This window comes from Anarrhichthys ocellatus, unplaced genomic scaffold, assembly GCF_004355925.1.
Source record: "Anarrhichthys ocellatus isolate YVR2014 unplaced genomic scaffold, GSC_Weel_1.0 scaffold46, whole genome shotgun sequence".
Taxonomy (NCBI): Eukaryota; Metazoa; Chordata; class Actinopteri; order Perciformes; family Anarhichadidae; genus Anarrhichthys; species Anarrhichthys ocellatus.
In genome coordinates, this window is record NW_022280076.1 from 1,925,858 (window position 1) to 1,950,462 (window position 24,605).

At 42.3% G+C, this 24,605-nt stretch overlaps 1 protein-coding gene across 3 annotated transcripts in view; it reads right to left on the minus strand.

Annotated features, from left to right (window-relative positions):
* Nucleotides 1-8: 8 nt before the first annotated feature.
* The window catches only part of klhl13 (kelch-like family member 13), a 30,055-nt gene continuing 5,458 nt past the window's right edge, over nucleotides 9-24,605 (minus strand). For 2 of the 3 annotated variants that reach the window (XM_031869121.1, XM_031869120.1), the window contains 6 exons: nucleotides 12,824-12,965; nucleotides 11,320-11,452; nucleotides 9,769-9,965; nucleotides 8,361-9,156; nucleotides 5,491-5,604; nucleotides 9-982 (listed from right to left, as the gene is read on the minus strand). In XM_031869121.1, coding sequence (XP_031724981.1) covers nucleotides 495-982; nucleotides 5,491-5,604; nucleotides 8,361-9,156; nucleotides 9,769-9,965; nucleotides 11,320-11,452; nucleotides 12,824-12,965 — 1,870 coding nt within the window. In that variant the 3' untranslated portion in view covers nucleotides 9-494. Of the gene's footprint in view, nucleotides 983-5,490; nucleotides 5,605-8,360; nucleotides 9,157-9,768; nucleotides 9,966-11,319; nucleotides 11,453-12,823; nucleotides 12,966-17,145; nucleotides 17,218-24,605 lie in introns of all 3 variants that reach the window. The other variant, XM_031869122.1, reaches the window with a different exon arrangement.

A 24,605-nucleotide genomic window follows, 5' to 3' on the forward strand; every position in this document is an offset into this window, starting at 1 on the left:
GGGGGGGCTGGGCCAACCCCTGAGTTAAAAACCGGCTGTGTTTCGGAGCTTAAATTGTCCCTACGCTTCTGCTTTCTGGAGTCACCTGCATCTGACCTGGCATAGACTAGAGGAGAGTCAGTGCGGTAGTCAACATCTCAAGGTAGAACGCTTAAAGAAAACGAGACATAAGAAAACTCCGTAGACATCAGGTAGAAAAGTTGATTTGCAAAGTCACTTTTCAAGTCAAGATATTTCCTGCCAAAAATATACCGAGTATGCAACGTCAACATGTAATTAGGCTGCCGGTACGTACGTTTAAATCACTTTGGGAGTGGTTTCTGCACAGCTTATGGGGGAGGTGGACTTGGAGATACTTAGGGATGCGGTACAGACGTAGTCCAAAGAGGAAGTGCAAACGATGTCTATAAGGAGTGTTTGTTGAGGGGGGGGGCGAGTGGGCAAGGGGTTTACGGGGGATATGAGCAAATCAGGGCTCCCCCCCCCTTTACTCATCAAGGTGCCGAGAGGGGCGACTCTCTGGAGGGCGAGCCCGAGATATCCTCAGGGGGGAAAACTGTGAGTGTGCAGGCCCGGATCCCGCCCAGCGACTCGGGTAAGTCAAACACTTTGTGCCATTCGTCTTTCTCGGGGTCGTACTTCTGTACTATTTCCACCATGCAGCGATTGTTCCACGAGTAGCCGCCCACCACATAGATCTTATTCTCAAACACGGCCACGCCCACGTCACTCTGGCCCCGCAGCATGGCGGCGATAGGTGTCCACAAGTCCAGGGCGGGGGAGTAGTATTCGCAGCTCAGCACGTCGTCGTAGTCGCTGGTGCCGCGGAAGTGATTGCCCCCGATGACGTAGAGGCGGTCGCCCACTGTGCACATGCAGTGGAGGCCGCGCACCGTCGTCATGGGCGCTTTCTGAGTCCATTTATCTGCATCTGGGTCAAAGCACATCAGCTCCTTCTGAAAAGTGTCGTGAGTGATTCCCCCTGCAGCGGAAAAAAGGAAAAGAGCGCAAATTAGCCTCCACACTAATGATTTGATCTGTGACTCATTCAGCCATGTCAACCTACATGCATTCATGGAGGCCATGTGGAGCACTAGCCATAACACTGGAACGTTTGCTTCCCTAACATTATAAAGAACAGGATTCAGGACAAAGTCTGTACACTTTTAGATCACACGTATCCTCGATCCCCATTTGTCAAACCTTGATGCAAACTCAACAGCCAATAAAAGGAAATTTTGTAAACAAGAACGACATCAATATTCTCTGCTACAGCGTGAAATAATGCTGACGGGGAGCGCGGTACAAACAGGAACGCCACTACAAAAACGTTCATTCACATACGCACAAACAGACTGTAGACGGCGGGACACAAAAAGCTGAGGGAAGAGGGGGAGAAAAAAAAAAACTAAAAAACAGGACATGTCTACAGGGAAGGCTTAAAATAAAGAGGAACACAATCCCAGCATGCATTTGGGTGAAAGCCAGCCCACCCCTCCTCCCTTTAGGCAGAGTGACTAGGAGCAAATTCTGAGACGATTTGCAGAGCGTGCCGAACAGAGGCTGAATCCCTCTTCTGCTGCTGCCCAGTGATCGTGTGCTCGGTTTATTGTTGAGGCCTGAGCCGTCTGTTCAGCTGCCATGACTCAGATCTGTGATGCTGCACCTCCTTAAATTGATCAAACCCAAAAGATAGCCCGACTATCCATTTTCTTTATCCTAGTCCACACGGCAGGTCTGCCATTAAAAACCCTGACAAGGGAACAGTGGCGGAGCAGACGTAAGGTCCTTATAATTCCTCTCAAGAGGCCCTGCTGCTATTCTGATTCTGTTTAAGGGCTTTAGCCTTTCTCTGATACAATGATGTCTGATCAGTATCCCGGTATTCTAATGGCTAATGAGTGCCATTAGTGAGACACCAAGAGCGGAGAAGGCTTAGCCAAATTGAGACTGTCTAAGAGAGACAGGCTAAAAGCTTTCACCCTTCTATAGACGTCACAGGAGCGACTGCTTTATCGTTTGTATTGTCCTCTATGTAGGCCGGATAAAACCATTTCCCTCCACATGTCCTGTAGGTATGAATCAGGTGTAGAGTCCCCTTGAAGAACCAGTGACCTGCTTGGTTGGTTGAATCAGTGCCGGCACAAGTGGGAACCGAGGAGAAGATGAAGATGGAGGTGAGGCAGGAAAAAGGCGACTCAGCATTTCACAGACTTTTTTTAAAGGGTTGGAATATGAGATCTTACAGTACAATCAAACTGATGTCAGATGTTTATGAAAGCACTCCCTTTATAAACAGACAGTAATGTACCCTGAATAGTGAGTAGCACATTGCAAGTCCAGACACTTCACAGACAGTTCAGGCCCACAATGGTCATTTTACATTTTGATTGTTGGCAGGAAAAGTTTTTTGAGCACTTAAATAAAATGGCAGACCATACCCCCATATTATTTGCTGAGCACTCGCACTATTTCAAAAATGATCAAGTGGGGGAAAAAGCTTGCAGACATTAAAGATCGCCGCCTTTTGCTGCATAAAATAAGCCAATTATGAGCCCATTACCACTCAAATTCAAACAACGGCCATAACAAACCGGCTTTCTTTTAAAACGCACTAAAACGCCTAATGAGCCTCGTTTCCACACCGAGACGGCTTCTGAGGCCGCCCTTACTCAGGTTGTGCCTCACCCCCAGCACTATTGAAAGTCTCTGCAAATCACATGCAGTTTTAACCTTAAAGTTAACAATCTCTGACTTGAGAGCAAACACCTACCCATTGTATATATGAAGCTTACAGAGTGCGTGTCGGCATAAGTCAGGGCAAAAACAAACAAAAAAAGGCACTTAAGAACGTTCATCTCGTCTACAAAGACGACGGGCTGATGCCTGCAGACTGAATGCTCACAAACAAACAATTTCTCTCAATATGAATCTTGGTCACAATTTAAAATTAAAATAAATCCAAGGGACCCCCAAATATTGATATCAGAAGCAAAACCCCGGCTATGATGCATCTCTCAGGTAGAACGGTAGACCAGAGGCAGAGCGTCTCTGTGCTCGTTCACTAGCTGTGTCTGAACTCTGACGCACCACCCGAGCTGTGACGGTCTGCGGGCTGAGTGCATTTGTCAGCTTCATCCAGCTGACAGAATACCTTCAGACAGCGCAGCAGCACAGCCGGAGAATGTGACCTGATCTGCTGTGACAGACAGACACAGAACTGCACTTCAGAGAGGGTCACCTTGCACAGCAAGACCGTGACCGTACCCCCCCAGGAGACCGTGGGCGCTACAGCGGGGCCTCATGGGTAATGTTCTGTACCTTCTGCATTGAAAGCACTACAGTCCATTAAAGACAGCCATTGTGCATGTTTCTGTCTTGTGTCATAACCCACAGCTGTATTCAGAAAACTAATTCACAAGCTTTATCCTGTAACATGAAAATATTAATTCCCCCCACATGTAGTATTAGCTGCTGCAGGTGCAAAGCATGACATAGTGTCATTGTGTTGGTGAAATTTACCAGGCTATCACTGAAACATGAACCAACACAAAAGGAATCCATTAAAATATCAAAAAGGATGAGCAATAAATACGATGTACTGCAGAGTACAGCCTGAGGGAGACAAACAGCTGGCTACCAGCAGATTAGCTCACTCTGTGACCATTATGGTATTCATCTTTTCACTTTTTTAAAGTGAAAAGATGCCTTTCATCTTCGCTCCGCGGTAATATCATGCTCGCTAAATCATGCGGTCTATGTGGTCCAAAATATGTCTCAGGGTTTCACTTGGGATGAAAAAGCACTATAATTTATAATGCAAACTAAATTCTTTAGGAGGAACTAAAACAAAACATAGCAAATGCATGGTGTATCAGATTTACTATGTGGAACAGAAACAAAACCCAAAAAACTAAGACGGTGGCTAATGTGTTGCGTATACATCGATATAATACCGACAGAGATTCGCAGCAATGAGATCTGTGGATTATGAAATTAAATTCACTGGTTGTGTGCACAGTAATCAAAATCAGGGAGTGCATCTAACAAAAAAAGCATGTACGCTGGTCAGCACCTTGTATTGTAAATAAGGTTAATACTGCAGTTAACCAGGTTTTTGACATTTTCTTTTCACTCGCCTCCCAGCTGGCGAGTACAGCATGTGACGAGCGCAAAGGTGTTGTTCATGTTAATGTGAGTTAATTCACCAAGGCTGTAGAGGCCAAGCACATCTCCACTAACAAAAAGCCTCTTTCAGTAGTTCATGGGCTCACAAATGCATTGGAATTCTGAGACTTGTAATTACTTTAACACTCAAACAGCTTAATTCTTTTGGTGGCATGCCACAGATTTTCACTTGATCTAGCTCCACTGGTCCCATTTCTAAAGTTCCTATATACTGTGCATGTGTTTAGAGATAACCTGGCCATGTAACTGCTATCCAGTAATGATATTCAGGGTGAGGATGACCATAAACTCCCCATTTTCCTTTCCTACCTCCGTTTCACCAAAAGACATATAGAAAACTAATCTAGTTGGAAAACCCCTGTGATGTTTTTCATGTTCCCGTGTTGTAGAACGATGGCTGTACCCACGGCCAGGAGGGATTAACACAGGCTCCTCCGTATTACACCTCCCACTCATGCTTCAGTCCTCTACTTTGCTCCATCCTTCCCAAATTTCCCTTCCACCCCTCCCATCGCCTGCCTTTGTAGCACCACTCTGGATTAGTCACACAGAGAAACTAGGGCTCATCTCCATAACGCAGGATCTGTTTTCAATCCTACGAAGTGAACAAGTATTGAGGTGACGCCTTAAAGAACAATCTCAGTGTCCACCCTCGTGCCCCAGAGCATTGAACCCTCACAGACTTTAGCTAACTTCACCCGCGTGCTCGGCATAGATGAAGCGAGTGAGCGAGGAAGGATTCGGAAAAGTCTGCAGTTGTGAAAGACACGATTTTTACATGATAAATACAACTACGTAGCATTAGCATACCGTCAGAAATCTCATAATTGACTCACTGAAAACCTAAAATCTACTGAATTTCCTTTTTGTTGAAAATCTAAATACCAAATTCATGGTAAAATAGTTGTAATAATACTGAATTGTGTTGTACTATTGTGAGCACACCTCCCCTGCAGCCCTGTAATGCATGCGTCAATCACAAAGTGGATCTAGTTTGAACATGTACACACGCAGCCTGTCTCAATGAGTCATGGCAATGCGTGATGCATCCACTCGAGGTTTAAACTAAAGGTAGCAGATGAGCAAACCTCAGATTAGATTTCATGGCCTTGCATGTTATAAAATCTAATCAGCCGTTTGATGCTGGTGAAGAAAGAAATGATCTAATTGGAAATCACAATGCACTGACATTCATTCTAATTATGACTTGAAGACACGGAATCTATCTTTAAACTAGCTACACATCCACCCAGCATTACATATGCCTCGTTATTTGGGTCGATGACAAGTGATCTCACTTACCTGAAATATACATATAACCACCATACACCGTCCCAGCGTGGCCGTAATGTGGTTCATTCATTTTGGCAACATATGTCCATTCATTTGTCCTTGGGTTGTAGCACTCCACGGTAGCTTGAGGGGAAAAGACGGATAAAAAAAAAAAAAAGGATGTATTAGTCGAAAGTAGGTCAAGACACAGCTGAGGAGGACAAACGGCAGCAAATGATGCCTTGGAGGGTCTCAGCGTGGGAGCTAAAACACAGATTAAAATACACAGTACACATCTCTACAACCCCACCAGCACTGAATGCACTGACTGCACAGGAAATGGGGAGATTGTAAGATCCTTTTTATGTGAAAGCCTCCGAGGATGGCTCCACAAATTCTGTGAGAAACCGGAACAAGGGACGCTGAGATTTATGAGTGACCAATAGGTGAGCGGCCCCTCAACAAGCAGCCAGGGTCGATCACTTTACGGGCTCATTGGGAGCTTGGAAAAGGGAAATATACAGTCGATGAAGTGTTATAAATTATTATTTAAAAATACAAGGAGGGGGTCTTATCTTCACAGTCTCATCTGCATATAACAGGATAACGAGTTACAATATCTTTTAAACCGGGGTGGAGAGGTTGTAAAATAATATCTTGTTTTTACACAGTGCAGCTAATAGAAACAGTAGTTGGTGAACTGACAGCGGTCAAAGAAGTGGTCTCAGCTGAACATCAAGAATAAAAAAAAAAAAAAAAAACACCTTTTTAAAGGCTTTGGTTAAATCAAAAGACTTGAAATTCTTTAAAAAAGAGAAATCATATTGACTCCAAAATACAGCAGCTCAGGACCAAAAAGCTGCGCCACCTGGTGAAATCTCAGCGGGGAAGAAAAAAAGAGTGAAAACCGTTCTCTGCTTGCTCAACAACTATCATGAAAGTAACCTTGAGCAGTGCACAACATGTTAGCAGCAGCTCAGTGGAAGTAGAACAGACGTATGAGGAGACGAGACTTCATTAAACTGATTAAATGAATGCAGAGCAGTTATTAAAAACGGTTTCATAAACAAATGATAAAGTAACACGAGTATAAACTCGTGTTGATTTACCTACAGAGACCAGATGCTCTTCTAAATTGAAAAAGGGCTTTTTTTTTTACTCTACCATCAGATTGTCCCATGATCAGCTGAGAAGGTCATGTGCCTGATTTGCATGATATTATCTTCCTGCAGGCTGTCAAGCCGGTAGCTGGTGACATCTGGTCCTAATCACTACGTGGCACACTCCTCTGACCTAGAGCAGCGGTTCCATGTCGGGCCGGGACCCCGTAATGGGGTCGAAAGTTACTGGAAATGATTGATTGTCGCCAATAATTGAATAGTTACAACATACTAACAACCCCACCCCCAAATCTAAAGATATATTTGGTCATTTTGAAAGACACGAATAAGCAATCAACCGAGTCTAATGAGGAATGGTGTCTGACCATGAACCCGTTAAGATTGAAAGCTTCCTCCTGTAAAGATCCGTTTTGACGTTGTCGAGCTCTTTCTTTTATAATCTGGGTATTTCAGACGCAACAATGAAGCCACACCCGTATGACCGACCCAGAGTAAATAGATATAATGCCAGAGCTGGGCGCATCCACAAAACACATCAAGGCTGAACCCCGTGTAGTGGAACATAAAGCAGAAAAAGGCAGTTGTGTAGACAGCCAGTGAACCGGGGCCGTGTACTTTGAGTCTAATTATAACCCAGAAGAGACGCCGGCTCACACAGCGGCCTCTCCCTCTCCCTCCCTCTCTCTCCACTGCAGTTACAGAGCTGACTTTAAGTATTGGGTGGCACCTCTCTTGTGGTCCACAGTTTCGGGCGCTGAGATTCCAGACTGGTTACGCAGCAACCAAACTACAATGGATAGATATAAATATATCACTTCATTGAAGTGCTTCTAGCGGAGGGGCGAGCCGTGTGTCTAAATGTCACAAAATTCTGTTTAAACTATGAAAAGTAATCAGATTACCGACTGAAGATGATCTGACACGATCCCTTTATGATCACGGACAACTTTTATCTGACACTGCATTGTAGTAAATATTGTGAGGTAGACTGCAATATCAAAGTATTCAACTCAACAAAAAGACTTCGTCGTGTGTAGGCTGTGGCTTTGTTGTACTGGAGTGCACTATAATATAGTGACTATATTATCAGGTGAAGAAATAGAAAAACTTACATTACAGCACAACAAAACCCTAAACACCACATCACCAAGCAACAGCCTTAGAATAAATGAAACGTTTGACACGGTGACAAATGAGATTGAACATCAGACGTTGCAAATGGATTCTGCATCACGGCTTTATCGAAGATATTTCACATTCAAGAGCGGCAAGTGGGAGAGCGAGTGAGGTTTTTTTTTTTTTAAAGGCTTAACATCAACAACTATAGATTGAAGCAGAATATTTCATAAGATAAAAACAAAACATGCTGTGAATTTTGAAAATAGATTTTGACTTTTGGGCTCGAGGACAGACACAATGACAGAGACACGGACTGAGAGAGAGATTATTGCATGCAATGTGTCTGCAAGTTATTAACAAATACTTCTGTACTTAAAGATTACAGCAGATTGCGGTAGATTGTGAAGGAGTTCCTGATGATGTGCACATCCTCTAAAAATCATATTAAATTACACAGAGATTATGCTACGACATGAAACAGCAAATGATGTGTAGGCACAACATTTGATTACCCGCATCAGTATGCTTGCAGCCTTATTACAACTGCACAGTCTCTCTGCTACTGCTGCTCGATATTTAAGTGTATAATCTCATAGAATATTAATTAAAAGGCTTCTGATGTTGCTTGAAAAGAATAAACGAGCAGGGAAATAAACTCACCGAGTTCCCCCGCAGCGTTCCTTCCGCCGACAGCGTAGAGGTGTCCCTTGAGTGCACTGAGGTGGAAGAAGGTCCGTTTCTCATTAAGGCACGCCACCTGCATCCACTTGTTGTAGCGCGGGTCGTACCGGAACACCGTGTCCACCGCCGTCTTGCCTTTGGTGTCGTAGTTGCTTTGGCCGCCCACCACGTAGAGAAAGTTGCCGATGACCGCGATGCCGTGTTGGTAGCGGGGCGCGTCCATGGGCGCCAGCGCCTTCCACTCGTGCGCCTTCTCGTCGAAAAGACGCAGCTCCTTACTCACGACCAGCTGCTGGCGCAGGACGCCCCCCAGGGTGACCAGGTGGGCGCTGTCCGAGCGGATGGCTGTCCGTTCTGACTGCATAACCGGTTGCATGTAGGGCATCATTTGGTAGTTGCTAGCCTCCAGGAGGAGGTTGACGCAGGTGTTGTCCGTGCGCATAAAGTCCACTGTCTGCACGTGATTGATGAGCTCCTGGGGGTTCATGAGGGGAAAGCGGATGTTCTTCATGAGCTTGGCGGCAAAGTCCATGCGACTGTCTTCGTAGCGTAACCAGCGGCAAGCGGCCTTGAACAGGTCCAGCTCGGTGCAGTGTTTCAAGCTGTTGCTGGACAGCACAAACGCCAGCCGGTCAAACGGCAGCTTGACGAACTCTCCCGTGCTCAGCAGCGAGGGGAAGTTCTTCAGGATGAAGTTGTTGACATATTTGTCCACCTCTGTGAGGTTGTACGCGTTGGCGATGCGACCCACCTCGACACAGTTGTCGAGAGAAACCTGCGAGGGGGAAGAAAATCAAAATCTTGGATAGCTGCAACCGAGACATCTCAGGACATGGACGAATGCATCTTCTCAAACTTATGGAGAGAAACTCGCTTCCTTTGACAGAAGGACTTCTAAATTAAATATTAGTGATTTAGCCTTGAGGGATAATGCAATCAGAGGCAAATTAACATTCAGTCTACACCTGAACATAAGAGGATTTGCTGCTTTTATTTGTATTCTATCAGTGTAGACTTAATACCTTTTAGTTTTTAGACTGGCGACAAGACAAATAAGCAATTTCAAGATGTCAACACATGGGCTCTAAAGAAATCAATCTTCGCAATCATTAGTTGCAGCCCTAATTTGCATCCACACAAATTAGTTTCAGTTCCATTTTAGTGTATTTAAAACAAAAAGAAAAAGCTCATACCTTCTGAACACACCAAAGTCCAGAAACAATGATATAAAATATTTTGGGGGAACAAATGTCAGAATTTTTCTTTTTAAAATCAAGTTATTTCAAAATGTTCAACAGCTAATCTACGACTGGCCGACACCAGAGGAAATCTGTGCACTGTGCCGTAATGTGCAGCTTTTGGCTTGTGCGTGTCTCGCTATACTCACCCCAGATATGAGGAAAACCTTGCAGAAGTCCAGCACAGGAAGGATTTGTAAGAAGCTGGCTGCCTCAAGTGTGTCTTGCAGATTCTCCATGTTGAGCGACAACTTGGCCGTGTAGATGAAGTCAATGATCTTCTTCAGGCCTATTCGGTTAACTCCGTGAAGCTTGATGCACATTAAATCCTGTTCTTTCATTCCACCTGCATCGGGAGAGCGTAGGGGGGGGGGGGGAAGATAAGAAAAGGTAGATGCTCAGACATAATCTCATTTGACTGACAGGTCTGCGCGCAGACCAATTTATTTTAAACTTGAAGAATAAAGCTTGTGCTCGTTATATAAGCTTGATCCTTCAAACAAACAACAAATTAAATGATTGAATTAAAAAATGCATCATATCATTTGGATGCATATGCCATTGCATGTTAAATGACAGTGAAATGTTTTCAGTGTCCAAGGACTTGCGTTCAGAGAAAGGATTGAAGGTTTTAGGGAGAATCCCATTGCTCAGCATCTGTGCTCACACTAATGAGCTATCGCTCGCTCTAAGTACAGTTTCCCCTTGCTCCTACTTTAACCAGCTTTCCTTTTGTTCTCATTGCACAACAGTCTTCATCTTTATCATATAATTTAAATGCCAAATCAACAAATTTACTTCCACTACGGTCACAATACGAGTTCCAAAAGAAACACGCCGACTGTTCCCTTTCCCAATCATCCCCTTTCTAAGCTCAGTATATACAATGTAATCCAATTGACAAGGGTGTTAAATTACTAATAAAGATTGAGTGATGAAAAATAAAACACCTTATTTTAAATTGGCAGGTTAATACGAAGTGCAATCAAAACAGTAAGGTCACTTTTTCTAGCAAACATCTGTATTACAATGTTTCTTTGGTTTCAACAACAAAAAGAATTACAAAACCTGGCACATTGTGTTTTTCAGTATAAATACTTTTCCACCACATTTTTTTTTTTTTTTAGATACAACAGTTTATCTGATATTCCTAAAATACCCTTCATGCACTTTACATTATGTATTTAAACGTATTCAAGGTTCTTCTACTTCTGCATCCAGTGTGCCTGGGAGATGAGACAGGCCAATACGTCCTATTTGCAGGTATTATAAGTACAAACGACCATGAACATGAATGCACAATAATAAGAATAAGCAGGTCGGTTGTATAACATGGAAACTGTTGTGAGTACACACACACACACACACACACACACACACACACACACACACACACAATCCTGGAGGGATGTGTGAACAAGGTCAATTTGAGTAATTTGTCCGGAGGCAAAATTACAGTGACGGGACTGCGACTGTGTTAAAGCATGGAAATGTTCATGAATAATAAATGCTTTACCAGAGAATAAAGTGCAGGAGCGAAGAATATATATATATGTAGATATGATAAAAAGCAATCGAAAGCATGCTTTGTGGCGACAAAGAGCACAACACACACAAATCAACGTAGGTGGTACCAGTCAAATAGCTGAACATCCCCGTTGAGCAGGTGTTCTGGTCAGCGTGAGGCTTTGTGGACCCACCTGTGAACATGGCTTTGAAATAGTCGGACGAGGAGGCCATCATGGCACGGTGTACGGGGAAAGCTTCATCGCCGTCCCCAGCCACCAGCGTGACGTCGCATAGTAAACCCTCTATCCTCAGCTGGTCAAATCCCTGAGAGAAGAGGAGAAAGGTTAGGGATGCATGCGAGTGATGAGTGCTACTGGGACCAGAGTAGTGGATGACGGCCTGTCAGATAAGACCTCATGGACCAGAAAAAGTACTTAGGAATTATATGTTTGGAGCTTCGGTACACTATCTCTTTGTAAGCCATACAACCTGGTGGGGACGCGTACAGCATGGAGGCCTTACCTGCAGTATATCAGACTTTGGCTACACAGATTCATTCACTACTTTGTCTCTTCAGGGTAATCCCGTCCTTATCCTTAAATCAGAGGTTATTAAGAGGCGTGAATGGCTGCACTGTAAATGTATACGCCGTAGTCTTTAGAGAGTCATATTTTGCATCCGCTGTTTAATCGCTTGGCTGCTGCGTACCTGAGGCTGTCTACACATGCGGTCGGAGGTTTTCCTTTTCTCAAGGATTCGCACTTATCTGCACACCAGATTTCATTCACTAAAATTTTATGCTTTGGGGAAAAGGGGTTAATTTAAACAATCCAGTTATTTGCCATGGCCTATGAGTCAGTCAGAAATGGTAGCACTAATAGCAAGTAGTAAGAAAACATACAGTAAATGCTATTAACATACATCAACTCAAACTCCTGTAATACACAATGGGCACAATGCTTCCAAATGCACCAGCTAAGTGAGTGTGCTTTAACTAACTGTGGCCAAACACAAATCATCATCCTTCCCTCACTGTGCTCTGACACCAAGACATTAATGCGCAGCAAAAGCAGCCAACACCCATTCATTTTCTATGAGAGCTGGTGACGAAGGGCAGCCATTGCACACGGCGCAATGCCGGCGTCGACTACAATAACTTTAGATGGATCTTACACTTAAACGTCCGCTGCAGTACACTATCTTGCTTTATTAAATGACTTCTTCATCCATAACATCGTTTAAAGAACCTTTCTTGAATAACTTATGGTGCTGATTGTTTTTTGTCATGCGTCCAATTTATTTATATTACAGAATGCACTATTTTTAATCAATTAACAACCGTTTAACTTTCTGTGTCATTTTAATTAGATTATTCAGCTACGTGGGAGTTGTTGTTACTTAAGCACTCAAACATGATTTTGATTTTGCAAATGAACCAGTTTGTAGTCTTGTAGTAGGGAAAGATTAACTTGGATAGAGATTTATCTCAAAAGTGAAGGTAAGAAATCTAACTCACAGCCTCGCCAGCCTGCAACTGGCACAATGTCCTGAATTGAGCCATGTAGCGTACATTGCTCACAGGATATCAAAGGAACAATAAGGAGGAATGGACGCATTAATATCAGACAGTGATGATAATTTGACTTAACATTCAGTGCTTCATGAGAGGTTGTCGCTACGTGTCTACACTCTTACCTGAAGAACCACTGAGCTGTGCGTGTTGCTTGTGAAAAAGCGTGTGTTTCCAGTCTTTGATGCCTGAAGGTGAGCAGAGATGCCCATATCACCATAGCCCAGAGCCACTTTCATGTGAGCGTCGTCGTCCTCCACGAGGGATCTATTGGGACAAAGGGGGAAAACTTCAAAAAGTGTTGCCAAAAACACGTGTTTCCATCTAATTTTAGCTTTTAGAAAGTAGGACAGAGAAGTTTTCAAAGTGACACTGCGTAAGGACATATTGGAGGGGGGTGGTGGTAGCCTAATTGTTAGATAAACGTGGATTTGCAGGCCTGGAGGGGCAAGAAAGATGGTGGCAGGGGCAGTGAGGAAGGCATGACCCATACTTCCCACAATGCCTTTGGGCAAGGAACTGAACTCCGGCTCTACTAATGTCACTCACTGGTCTTCAACATGACTAGCTGCTTCCAGATTTCATGAAAATAATGTACATAACACCTACTATCTGTAACATCTTGGAATCGAGAGCTCAGAATGGATTAGATAACAGCTACGAAACATTTTTCTCCGTTGTTCCTTACTGTTATGTCATCTCTTTTGTTCATATTGTAATTGCTTTCATTGTTTCTATTTTTACCATGTAAAGTGCCTTTGAGTACCCTTGGAGCGCTATATAAGTAATAAATAATGTATAATTATTATTATTATTATATGATGTGTAGGTTGTACAATGTGAAATACCATCGGAATAAATTAACTGGTTTACTGTATGTCAGCAGTTGCGTTGTGCCAATATATGCATGTGAATGCAAACAACGTCTAAGCTGATGAAGTACACACACACTTTAACATATATCTAAAACAATATGTGTTGTGAAATCCTGAGAGTAATGTTGTGTTTAGAGCCACTGTGATCCAACTGACTTCCTTAGTATATATGGTTTAGCTATAAGCAGTACACACGTGTTGGAGATATGACTCAAAGAGGCATTTAAATGCAGCCCTTTACCATGTGTACACGGTGAATTTCATGCTCGAAAAAGCAATTTCCCAAAAAACGCATTGAAGTCATTCCTTCTCCTTGATGCTCATCCTCGGGCCAAAACGTCTACTTTCACAGAAGATAGAACTCATGAATGTAATCGACATATTGACATAAAATCTAACAATATAAAAGCAGACATTTTTATTAAAAACGACCGTTTATTGCGGAGGCGTATTGAAGACCAGTCTCTTTGCTTGTAGTGACACTCAGTGTTTTGATTCCTTCTCCTTCGATAAACCACACAGCCATGTGATGCATCATCTCTCAGAGTTAAACGAGGACATGAAGTGAAATTTAACTCCTTTTTTAAAACGGGCTGCACAGCTTTGGAAAGATCATTAGTTTTCTGAAAAGCTGCGACTAAAATACGGAAAGACAAAAACATTATTTCTCACTTTTCAGCACTGAGTAAAAACAACCACTTGGGAGACAAATCGCTGCTAATGATGATTGAAGTTAATCAAAGTTTGGTCTCAAAATGTGTAATGTATTCTACAGTAAAATAGAAGTCTGTCGAGTCTTAAACAGCCCTCTACTACAGGGAAAAAGATTCTACTCTGCGAGAACGTGGTATATTAGAAGTTCATATTTGAATAGTCCAATTCTTGCGATATTCCCGAGCTCGAGGGCAGTCTGACTAAAATGTAACTGAAAGTCCTTAACGGCTCCGCAGAGAGCGTGGACGTGGAAAGCAGAGTGTGACTCAGAGCCCCAAGGGGAACACTCTCGGGATACGGGTACATTTTGCGCTGACAAAACTGACATTAGAGAATGAAGCTCATTTGGGTAAAAAAAAAAAATATCCCAACACTCTGTGAATCAACACAATCAGTCATCTTTGATCAAACAGCATAACGGCCTCTTAAGGTTGGATCATCGGCAAACAGTGTTGATTGCACGGCTTTTACTTTGATGCCAAGCTCCTGTGTAGATTACCTCAAAAGTGAGACTGCAGAGTGGATAAAAAAGTAGAATTACTGCTCTGCAATCACGTTGCAGTTTACGTCCATGTCAGTCCAAAAAGGTCTTCACTTCATCATATTAGATATTTGTATGAATTTGTCATAATCAGTACATGAATTTTTTTGTTTTGTCCAAAAACTGTTTTTTTTTTTATTTCCACAATTCTGATCAGTTCTTACTCGAGCCCAAGTGGACGTCTGTGCCAAGTTTGAAGAAATTCCCTCGAGGCTTTACTGAGAGACGGCGTCCACGAGATCGGTACGGACGGACAATAAAACAACTCCTCATCAAGCACCTCCAGAGAAGAAAGACCAGTTGAGTTGAGGAAGGTTGGTATTTTTAAAGATAAAGAAATTAATATAACACCAAAAGGAACTAGAGCTTGAGGACGTGTGACTGATTATTATACGGGTAGTTTGCGTGAACTGTTTTTTGTAAGAGTTGTTGCACTGAGAGAGGAGCTACACACCACAATGGCTCACAAACATCTCCAGTTCAATAACCCAGTTTAAAATATTACAACTGGTCTATATATAGAGATGACAGAATAGTCGCTGACGTGGCACGTGAGACTCATTTTCAGATAGATTGGCCTCGTTTTAGATAAAATATTCTTTCAATAAAAAAAAAAGTGTCTGGCTCAGCATAACAGTAAAGTTTGCGTCTTCAAACAGAATCGCGAGCAGGCAGTGCGTGTCAGACGTAGAAGACTAATGGTTTTTGACTGGACTATTTATATAATGAAGCAACTCTAAAGTCCGTGTGTGTGTGTGTGAACGCCTGATTGTTCTGTGGCTTGCAGAGCACTTTTTATCATTTGTAAGGAAACATCCTTCGTTATTCAGCAGATCTAAATAAAATATAGCTTTTAGATGCTGGAAGTATGTTTGAAATGAATTTCGTTCATGCAACATATTTAGGCTGATGTCATCTGATGTGCAAAATGTACTCACTCACCTTTCAATGCCACTCTATGTGAAGAGTAATCACATATAATGCTAATTATGTAAATCTATAATAGGAAGGCAGAGCAGTCTTTATGGAACAGATGCAAAGAACACTGAACAACGCACGACTATTATTACCAATAATGGTGCTATAATGGTTTGTGCATCTCTCACATAAAGACTGCTCTGCCAGTCTCTTCTTCTTATGGCACATCTGATTAGAAACCATGTCAGTAATGTGTTATTAAATCAAACATCGCGACAGAAAATGCTATGAATAAATATGATCCTGAGTAAGAGAGTGCAGGATCTGTTTTCTTTGAATACAACTTAAAAAGGGATTGAGGAGATTTGATGTTAAATATAGTCATTAGATCCGGACCCATCTAGACAGACAGACAAAGCTTCTACTAATGGCTGAATCAATAAGCCAGGTTAAAGGCTCATGCGTCATTATTTTCTACTTAAACGCTGACCTGTAAGAACAGAGAATGGAAACGCTCCGTAATGTTTACAACGTGCACGTTAATATGAACCGGTCCTGCTTTTAACGATCATATTAAAAAAGGAACTATTGCACAATGATTGATTCACTTTACAGGACGAGTATGCGGGGAGACGTTCTCTATCTAAGAAGATGCACAATAACGAAAATTATTTGCAGTCTTGAGGTCCCTTGGAGGTGAAAAGCATCTGTTGACTGATACACTGTGTGCTTTGGCGGCATTAATCTGGTTAGAAAAGTAATCAAGAGGAAAAAGTTACACGGCAACTTTTGCGAATGAAAACTTTCCTTCTCTTTCCTTATCAAAGAAACCTCACTTTAGGGCTCCGATAGACTGATCAAACATTTTGTGTCAAGTCACATCTTTAAACTTGAACACACCACGAAGACTTCGGCCGGCTAACAGTGAACCGCAGTCTCTCTTTTTCAAGACTTTAAAAGATTAGGCCAAAGACATTTGGGGTACATGATGGGGTACATTAAACAAAGACTCATGGGGTACATGATGGGGTACATTAAACATTAAGAGAAGGTCAGGTGGAATCTACTTGTCATTCTTTCCACATGCTGTACAAGGATTGAGGAACGGGTAGGAAGGACCAATGAGAATACATAAGCAACAACAACATAAGCACAAAAACACATCTGCTAGAACAAGAGGTAGAAACAAACAACTACGGTCGTGGTCACACATGCTTAAGGTCTGTTGTATTTCTAAGATGATGAAGAGAGGATGGATTCAGGAATAAAAAGGGAGATGATCATGGACCACGTCTACTAGGGACTTTGTGAACACCACCACGAAACGCTGAGGAACTTGAACAGTGGAGACAATCACACGGACACACACAGCACACAGGCAATGCACTGGCACATTTACCCCGTCAGGTGGTAAGTCGGACAGGCAGCGAGGAGAGAGTGGGCTGTCCAAACCACAAAGGAGTGATGGTGGCTGCCGGAACGAAAACAAAGAAGACAACAGCTACAACATCCCGTATCAAAGTTCTGCTCTTCCTAAAAGAAATAGAGTCTGCACACTGTATAGAAAAGGCAGCACCTGGTATTCATCATCTGGATACACTTGCTTTTGTGAATATTTTTCTGCTCGACCTTAAAGACATCAGACGACCTGGCGAGTGAATCTGTAGCTGCTGCCGTGGCCCGTTTGAAGATAATCGTGCCTAAAGCGTTACTGCAGCTCAGCACTGACCAATGCAAAAGAATCATTTATTAAACATCAGAGGATATTTCACCATCTCTGAGCCTGTCAAACATCTATTACCAAGGCCAACTGTGGGTTTATTTTAGGTGTATCACCTTTTTTTCAATAATTACACAACGTCACAAATGTCAGTGTTTAATTCAACGTGATGTTTGACAACTCAGCACCTGAGATGTGTCCTATACTGAATGATGAGTTCATACACAAGAGTTTGGAGTGTTTCACAGCAGCATACCACAGCACGTTGTTCACTTTTAACAGAATGAGGATTCATTGATTATGAAACCTCACATCTAGCAATGCATTGTGGTACAGAGTATACCGTTATGTCAGAAGCTTTAAATTAGGGGGAATTAAAATGATAGATGGAGATAAAATCAAGGTATCGTTGTGTTCAATAAAAACAACACTCGATCTTATTCATCAGATTAGAGGATGGCAGATTCATTGTACCAATTAAGTTAATGAGGAATCATCAATTGGTATTTATGGTTATGGTACGGAGCTGTTATTAGTTCAGTGCAGCAATTTCTCATGTTTACACTTTAGACCAATTTGCTCTTACAGCCTCTTATACTTTATGTTTTTTTTCTTCCCGCAACAAAAACCAGAGCATACGTTGTTGACTACATCGGAAAGGACAAAAAACGCCATGCTGTGGATCACATATTCAGGTCAGTGACACATGTGTTTTATTTTCACCTGAGCAGGGAGAAAGAGAGGGCTGGAGGATTGAGACACAAGGTTAGCAGTCTATGCAGGTCTGTTATGCCAGTGCAAAGCTTAAGAAAACATCCTTCCACCAGTGACAGTTTAGCTGCAGCTAAAGTCAACTTGGCTTTTTCCCTCCGATGACAGCGGAAGGGTCTTAAAGGATTAATGAGTATAGCTTTGCAGCCTCATCATGCTCAGACGTGCATGGATATTGAACTTCATTAATCTGTTTCAGGTTCATAACATCTGAAAGACCAATGTTACGTTTCAAAATGTTTCTGGAGAAAAGAACTTGCATGGTCAAATTTACTGGTGTAAGTGCTCATTGTGTCAGGTCCTGGGCCTCGCTTTAAAAGGATTGGTTACTCAGGAGACAGGAAGAACCCCCCCCCCCTGAAAATAGCCAGAAATCCTGAAATTGATATGCAGCCCATTATTCTTGGACTAATTCCTGTACAAACTGCGTCACACGGACATTTAAAAAAAGTTTGAGTTGCTCACAGCTACTGTGGACTTATGTGACCTATTGTTTTAAACAGGAACACAGGAAGAGCCTGAGAGCAAAAACAGACACAGTAGAAAACAAAGAGGCTACCTCTACCGCCCACAAGACTCCTACAGTCTGGCTGCTGTCCTCACAACAGGCACTGCAGCAGCCGGATCTGAAGCAAGCGGAGCGACGGCAGAGCCCCGAAACTGAAGGCTCTTCTCAATCACCGGGCTGCATGTTGAACAGGCGGGGGGGGGAATCGTATGACGCAGTAGTACTCAAGTAAAAACACCTTCACAATTCACTGCAGTCCAACACAATGGCCAATAAAACATGGTGTTGAATTGACTGATAGTCATACACACCTTCTAATATCATGCAACACAATACATCAACGATGCTGCGGCAGAAAACACTGCTGTGGCTCAAGCTGAACCACTATTTGCAAACGTGCAGTACAGTGTCACTTGGATTTCTAATACTGCAGAGGTTGTACGTGGATGTTATTTCCTAAATTATTTAGCTGTAAGAGTACTGAACACTTACATCAAATTACAAACCTATCAAGTTTAAACATATTTGTCTTCTAGTATACAAGCACGTGGATATTCAGCAGCTTCCTCTTCACCTTTCCTGCAGCAGCAACACTACCCCCCCATTCCTTCAACACAACTGAAAATTAACAACAGAGAGGAAAAAAAAAGTGTGAAATTCTCTCAACATTTCAGAGGATTGGGTGCAGCTCTTGTTTCCCTTTCCCCATCGAGAAGCAGTCGGGCAGAGAGAAGGAAGTAGTTACGCCGTCTTAAAATTCTTCTCCCGTACCGTCCTCTGTTCCATCAAGACAGACTTCTGGTGCATCTAAAACGTGACAACGTGTCTGGATCGCAATATGAACATGTTCATCATCTTAATAAATACAGCCGTTTGCTTTTAAAAACAAGCCTTCGATCTGCGATCACTTATCAGACTATTCACACATCTGTGTTCCCCAAACCATTATGGTCAAATTGTCACTTCCCTAATTAATAATGTGGCTTAACCACCTGAATGGATGGTTACAATGTACTATTCACAGACTCTTAATTGCTGGAAATCACACGTAAATATTCTGATTTAAAAATAAATTTGCATGGATTAAACCGTTCCAAAAACAAATAAAAAATGGAGTAAATGTGGAAGCAATTGGATTAGAGAAAGTTCCAGTGTTCATGAGAGCAGAAAATCTGCGATATGATAAACAAAACACGTGAAAATAACCCCCCAGGGTGCCACAAAATACATGCAGACTATGTGAATTTGATGAGTTTAGTGATTAGGTTATGCGTTGTATTGAGCATTAAGTATTGGCGGCTCACTCTGTCCACAACAAACCTTCCACGATCTCCAGATAATTGCTCCAATCATGCTTAGAATCTAAGCAATTTGTCAGTTTTAATGAGTCTGTAATTACACTTTATAATCAAAGAGCGCTTTCAAAAGGTCACAGCCTTTGCATCAAAAAAAAGGGGGGGGCGGGGAATTGATGAGAGCCTTAAAATTAAAATTTTAAAAAACAGTTTGAAACCGCACCACGAGCAGTTAAACCAAAACCTGCTTCATAGCGCGTTTGCGTGTGGGTGGAGTGGACAATCTGTCGACATGTACCGAATGCTTAATCAACCTGAAAGATGCTGTGTGAAGGAACACGACCCAGCTGAGTGTGTGTGGAAACCAAAAAAGACAAAATACACTGAACTGTGTCGTCACTGCAGAAGTGAACCCAAGGACTGAGTCCAGACACTAAACAAAAAGGCCAGAGATGTGTCAGAGTGATAGGGAACTGGACGTGTCAGCAAAATTTAGCTTGGACTCAAATAAGAAGAGAGGAATAACTTTGCATACAAAAGAGGCTTAATCTCACTGTAACTATCTAAACAGGGACGTACGATTAATTGGAGATCCTTCCATGATCATATAGGTCACCTTCCGTTACATGTGGCCAATTACAACCTCTGAATTCACAGAGATTCGCAGGATGGTGGCCAGTAGCACAGCTGGGTCTATCGGGCCCTCCACCTCACTCAAAGCTACCAAACTAACCAGCCTTCTCCGTATGGGTCCGCTCTCCTCCCGGCTCGCTATAGCCATTGTCTCACCCGACTGAACTCGGTTGATGCTCTGCCAGCCAGACTGCCCGGGCCTCCCTTTAGGACTTTCAATGAAAATAAATGATCCCCGTGTGGATCTAATGCTTTTTGTACAAAATACGGCCACCGGTCAGCAAGAACCTAATGTCCATTCCAAAAGGCAGATACATTAAAAGCTCCACTACGATGCTCTAAAGTTGATAATGGACACATAAATATTAAAAACTCTGACACTCATTTAAAAACAATGGCAGATGTTGCACTCTGGTTTAATGAAACTGATCATATATTGTTTGACATCACTGTGATCAGTGTCCATCGACATCCTGGCATTTAGAGACCATGTTAATCATTCACTCGTCGTATTTAAGAGCAGCTTGATTCAGTGGAACTACTTTTTAGCCGTTGTGGCACACCGGCTGATTCTCTGCCTTCCATCAAAATGGAGAAGCCAACACGTGTTAGGAATAAGACACACGTGAGGGTTGTACGAGGTACTTATCTATTGTGTATGACCTACAGTAGATGACGGTTTGGAGAAGCAGACGGGAGTTACATGGAAACCGAGCAATGTACTGCGGTGGACGGGGACATCAGCACGTATGTTGACTTAAAGAAAGAAAGTCTCACAGTAAGGTAGAGCGCTGAAAAGCCTATCACTTCTGACAGGGAACTGAAGAGGACAAGCCGTATCCATCCATGGTCACATTTTGGTTTTCTCCAATGGATTCTAGTGGCTGTGGCCCCATTTAAAAACATCCGAACGGTCCCTTTAATGTGTAAATGTGTGATCCATCTGTACTTGCACTTTAGAGTACAATCGTACAGTATTTTAGTTTGAACATCATCCCTGACTGAGTCCAATTAACACATAAGAAGTATCTGGTGACACCCTTGAGTACAATTCCACTGTTTTATGCATTTTTAAAACAGATGACGTTCAAAGTCAAAGTAAATGAAAATTCTCAGTGAAAAACCAGCTCTTATTCAGTTTGATGCCAGCTGTCAAATTAACATTTTTTTCCTATTAATTTTAGAATAGATGAATTGTTTAATTGATCGAACAAATGAATGCAAGTTGGTAATAAACTAGGTTTCAAAGAATGTGAAGCAGTGGGCTCATAACAGCAGCAGCAGAGGATTCAGCAGCAGAAGGATTTGACGGCCACACGAAACACGAGAAGCATCTACGGTCACAAATATCTGTTAAAAGAGAAAAGCTTTCATTTGACTTATATAGCTGCACATTCTGCATTGAATGTAATCTGGTCACACTGGCTTTAATTGCAGTCTTAACACTGGAAATACTTTTTTAAAAACAAGATTGTTTTGACTCAAGTCGTAAGCCATTTTAGCAGCAGCCTGCATGTTTTATTTTCTTAAAGTGTGTATATATACACACATACATACATACATATATATACACACACATATATATATACATATACACACATAAAAAAAAAAAAAAATCAGTAGAACCAAAAGGCAGAAGATACATCACTTCTAGACTCTAATGTGCTGGAGCACAGTATGAAGGTCAGAATGTGCAAGGTGTGATTTCATTTTTAGATTTCCTTTGAAGGATTGATTTTCTCATTCCCATTTTGCCTCGATGAGATTGTTGACAGAAAACATAGCGAGAGAGGAAAGGGGGGGGGGGTGCTAAAGGTCCCCGACTGGAATCTAACCGGCTTTGCCGCAGTTGAGGTTGCCGGCTCACCATGACGCCTCCCGGGAGGCGATTACTATAGACAGCAGTCACACACATATTAAGCGCTTTGTACTGAACCACTGTAAGATGAGGGATGACGTTCATTTCCCAGACTTTATGTGAAATAAAATATAAAACCCAATGACGGTTTACTGAGCGGAAGATTATTCTATGGGCCGTGCCGGCAGTGGGCCTTAAACCGTTCCTTTGCTAGCATTCAAATCTGCACCACAAGCAGTCCTCCAGTCTATATTTAGATTAGGGCGGTTTCAAAAACATTGTGAAAAACAAATTATTTATACATCATGTGTGACAGATATTTTAAACTCTCTCTCGTGTGTGTCCTCCATATACAAAGATTACCCGAGCAGCAGCACACCAAGTTAAAACTGTCTCCAAAGCCAAGCGAACAGTTGCACCACTCAAAGGACCTATAAAGAGGGACTTCTCCCTGACCACAGACTAACCTATAATTGGGGGCCCCAATATTAGCTCACAGCTCACAATGTACACGTTTCAAAAATAGTACGTGGTCTGGGAGGGCAGAGTGAGGTGGAGCCTCAAGGCGTTGGTGTGTTCTCCAATGAAGACACGCTAGTGCCATCCGCCTGCATCTTAAATACACTTAATACACTGTCGCCCTTGCGTTTTCATTGGTGGAGTTGTCTTAGACGTGTTGGTGTTAAGATCCTGCATACTGGTCCTGATTAATGCCAAAGCGGGAGGAGGATACTGATGACATACAGTAGTTAAGTCACTTTTAAAGCATTGACACGGCGTGATTTTTTTTTTTTTTTAATGCATTTAGAAATAATCCCAAAACGATGATCTATCAAGATAAGATAAGAAAGATGTAATGTAATCGAGTACGCCACATAGAAATGGACCATGGCAGATCTATGACCATTTATACAGAAATTCTAAATTATACAGCAAATATATAAATATAATATAAATATAAATTTGCAAACATACAACGATATGATCATTTAAATGCCCCAGAATAAATAAATACAAAATCTTTTATGACAAAAATCTGTACGAACCAGCAAGAAATACATTTTTTTAGTGTTAACTTGTGCTGCTTTATTTTGAAGGAGCTTTATTACACACCAAAAACTCAAACAAATCACCAACAATGGCACAACATACCTGTAGACTGGACTATTATTAAATGTTCATGGACAAGATGGAGATTTTACTCAGAAATTTCCGCTCCTTGTTGGCAACTACATTATGAACTAAAGTTTGGGCCTTTCTATTATAGATCCCAGTGAAGCTGAAATAACTGGAAGGTTGCTGGTTGCATGCGTCTGAATAAATCCAGGTGGGGAGGTGAAAGAACAATGACTGCTACAACCACTAAGGTGCCCTTGAGCAAGGCCCTTAACCGCCCCCCCCCCCCCCAACTGCTCCAGTGGAGCTGCTCAGTGGCCAACAGATAAGACTGTGGTAGAACTGGACAGCTTCCTAGATGTGAATTTATGCGTGTGTGTATGTGTGTGTGTGTGTGTGTGTGTCAGGGTGTTCCAGCTAAACTACCAAGATTAAAACCAAAATTACAGAGTCAATAGTGCCAATAGCGATTGATTTTGAGGAGCCTTACTTAATGTGTACTTAAGTAGGGACTATATGTACATGTTTTGTACATTTAGAGCTAGTCATGTAGCAGATGTGACCCGCTTCACTGAGAATGGAGCACAGATTTCTTTTGCTGGGATGCAGTAATATGTTTAAAATAAACATTTCTGTAAACCTAGCAAAATTAAGCTCTTAAGCTCATAAGTAAAGCTGCATGATAACTGGAGACTGCATAAATCCAATTTTGCAAAAACCCACCCGAGTAAGCCTATAAAATTACCTTAAGGCTATCGGCTAGCCTAGCATGCCGTGTAAACTGTGTTGTTTTCAAGCTTTTGGTTCTCACTCTCTGTAGGCCAAAGCCATGGAACAAAAGTCAACCAAGACACTTGTCCATTTCAGCAGAGCAGCAGGAAACGGGGGGGGGGGGGGGGGGGGGGGGGCTCGCGGAGGGGGGGGGGCAGTCGGTTTGGTTGTCCACTCCCCCCCCCCC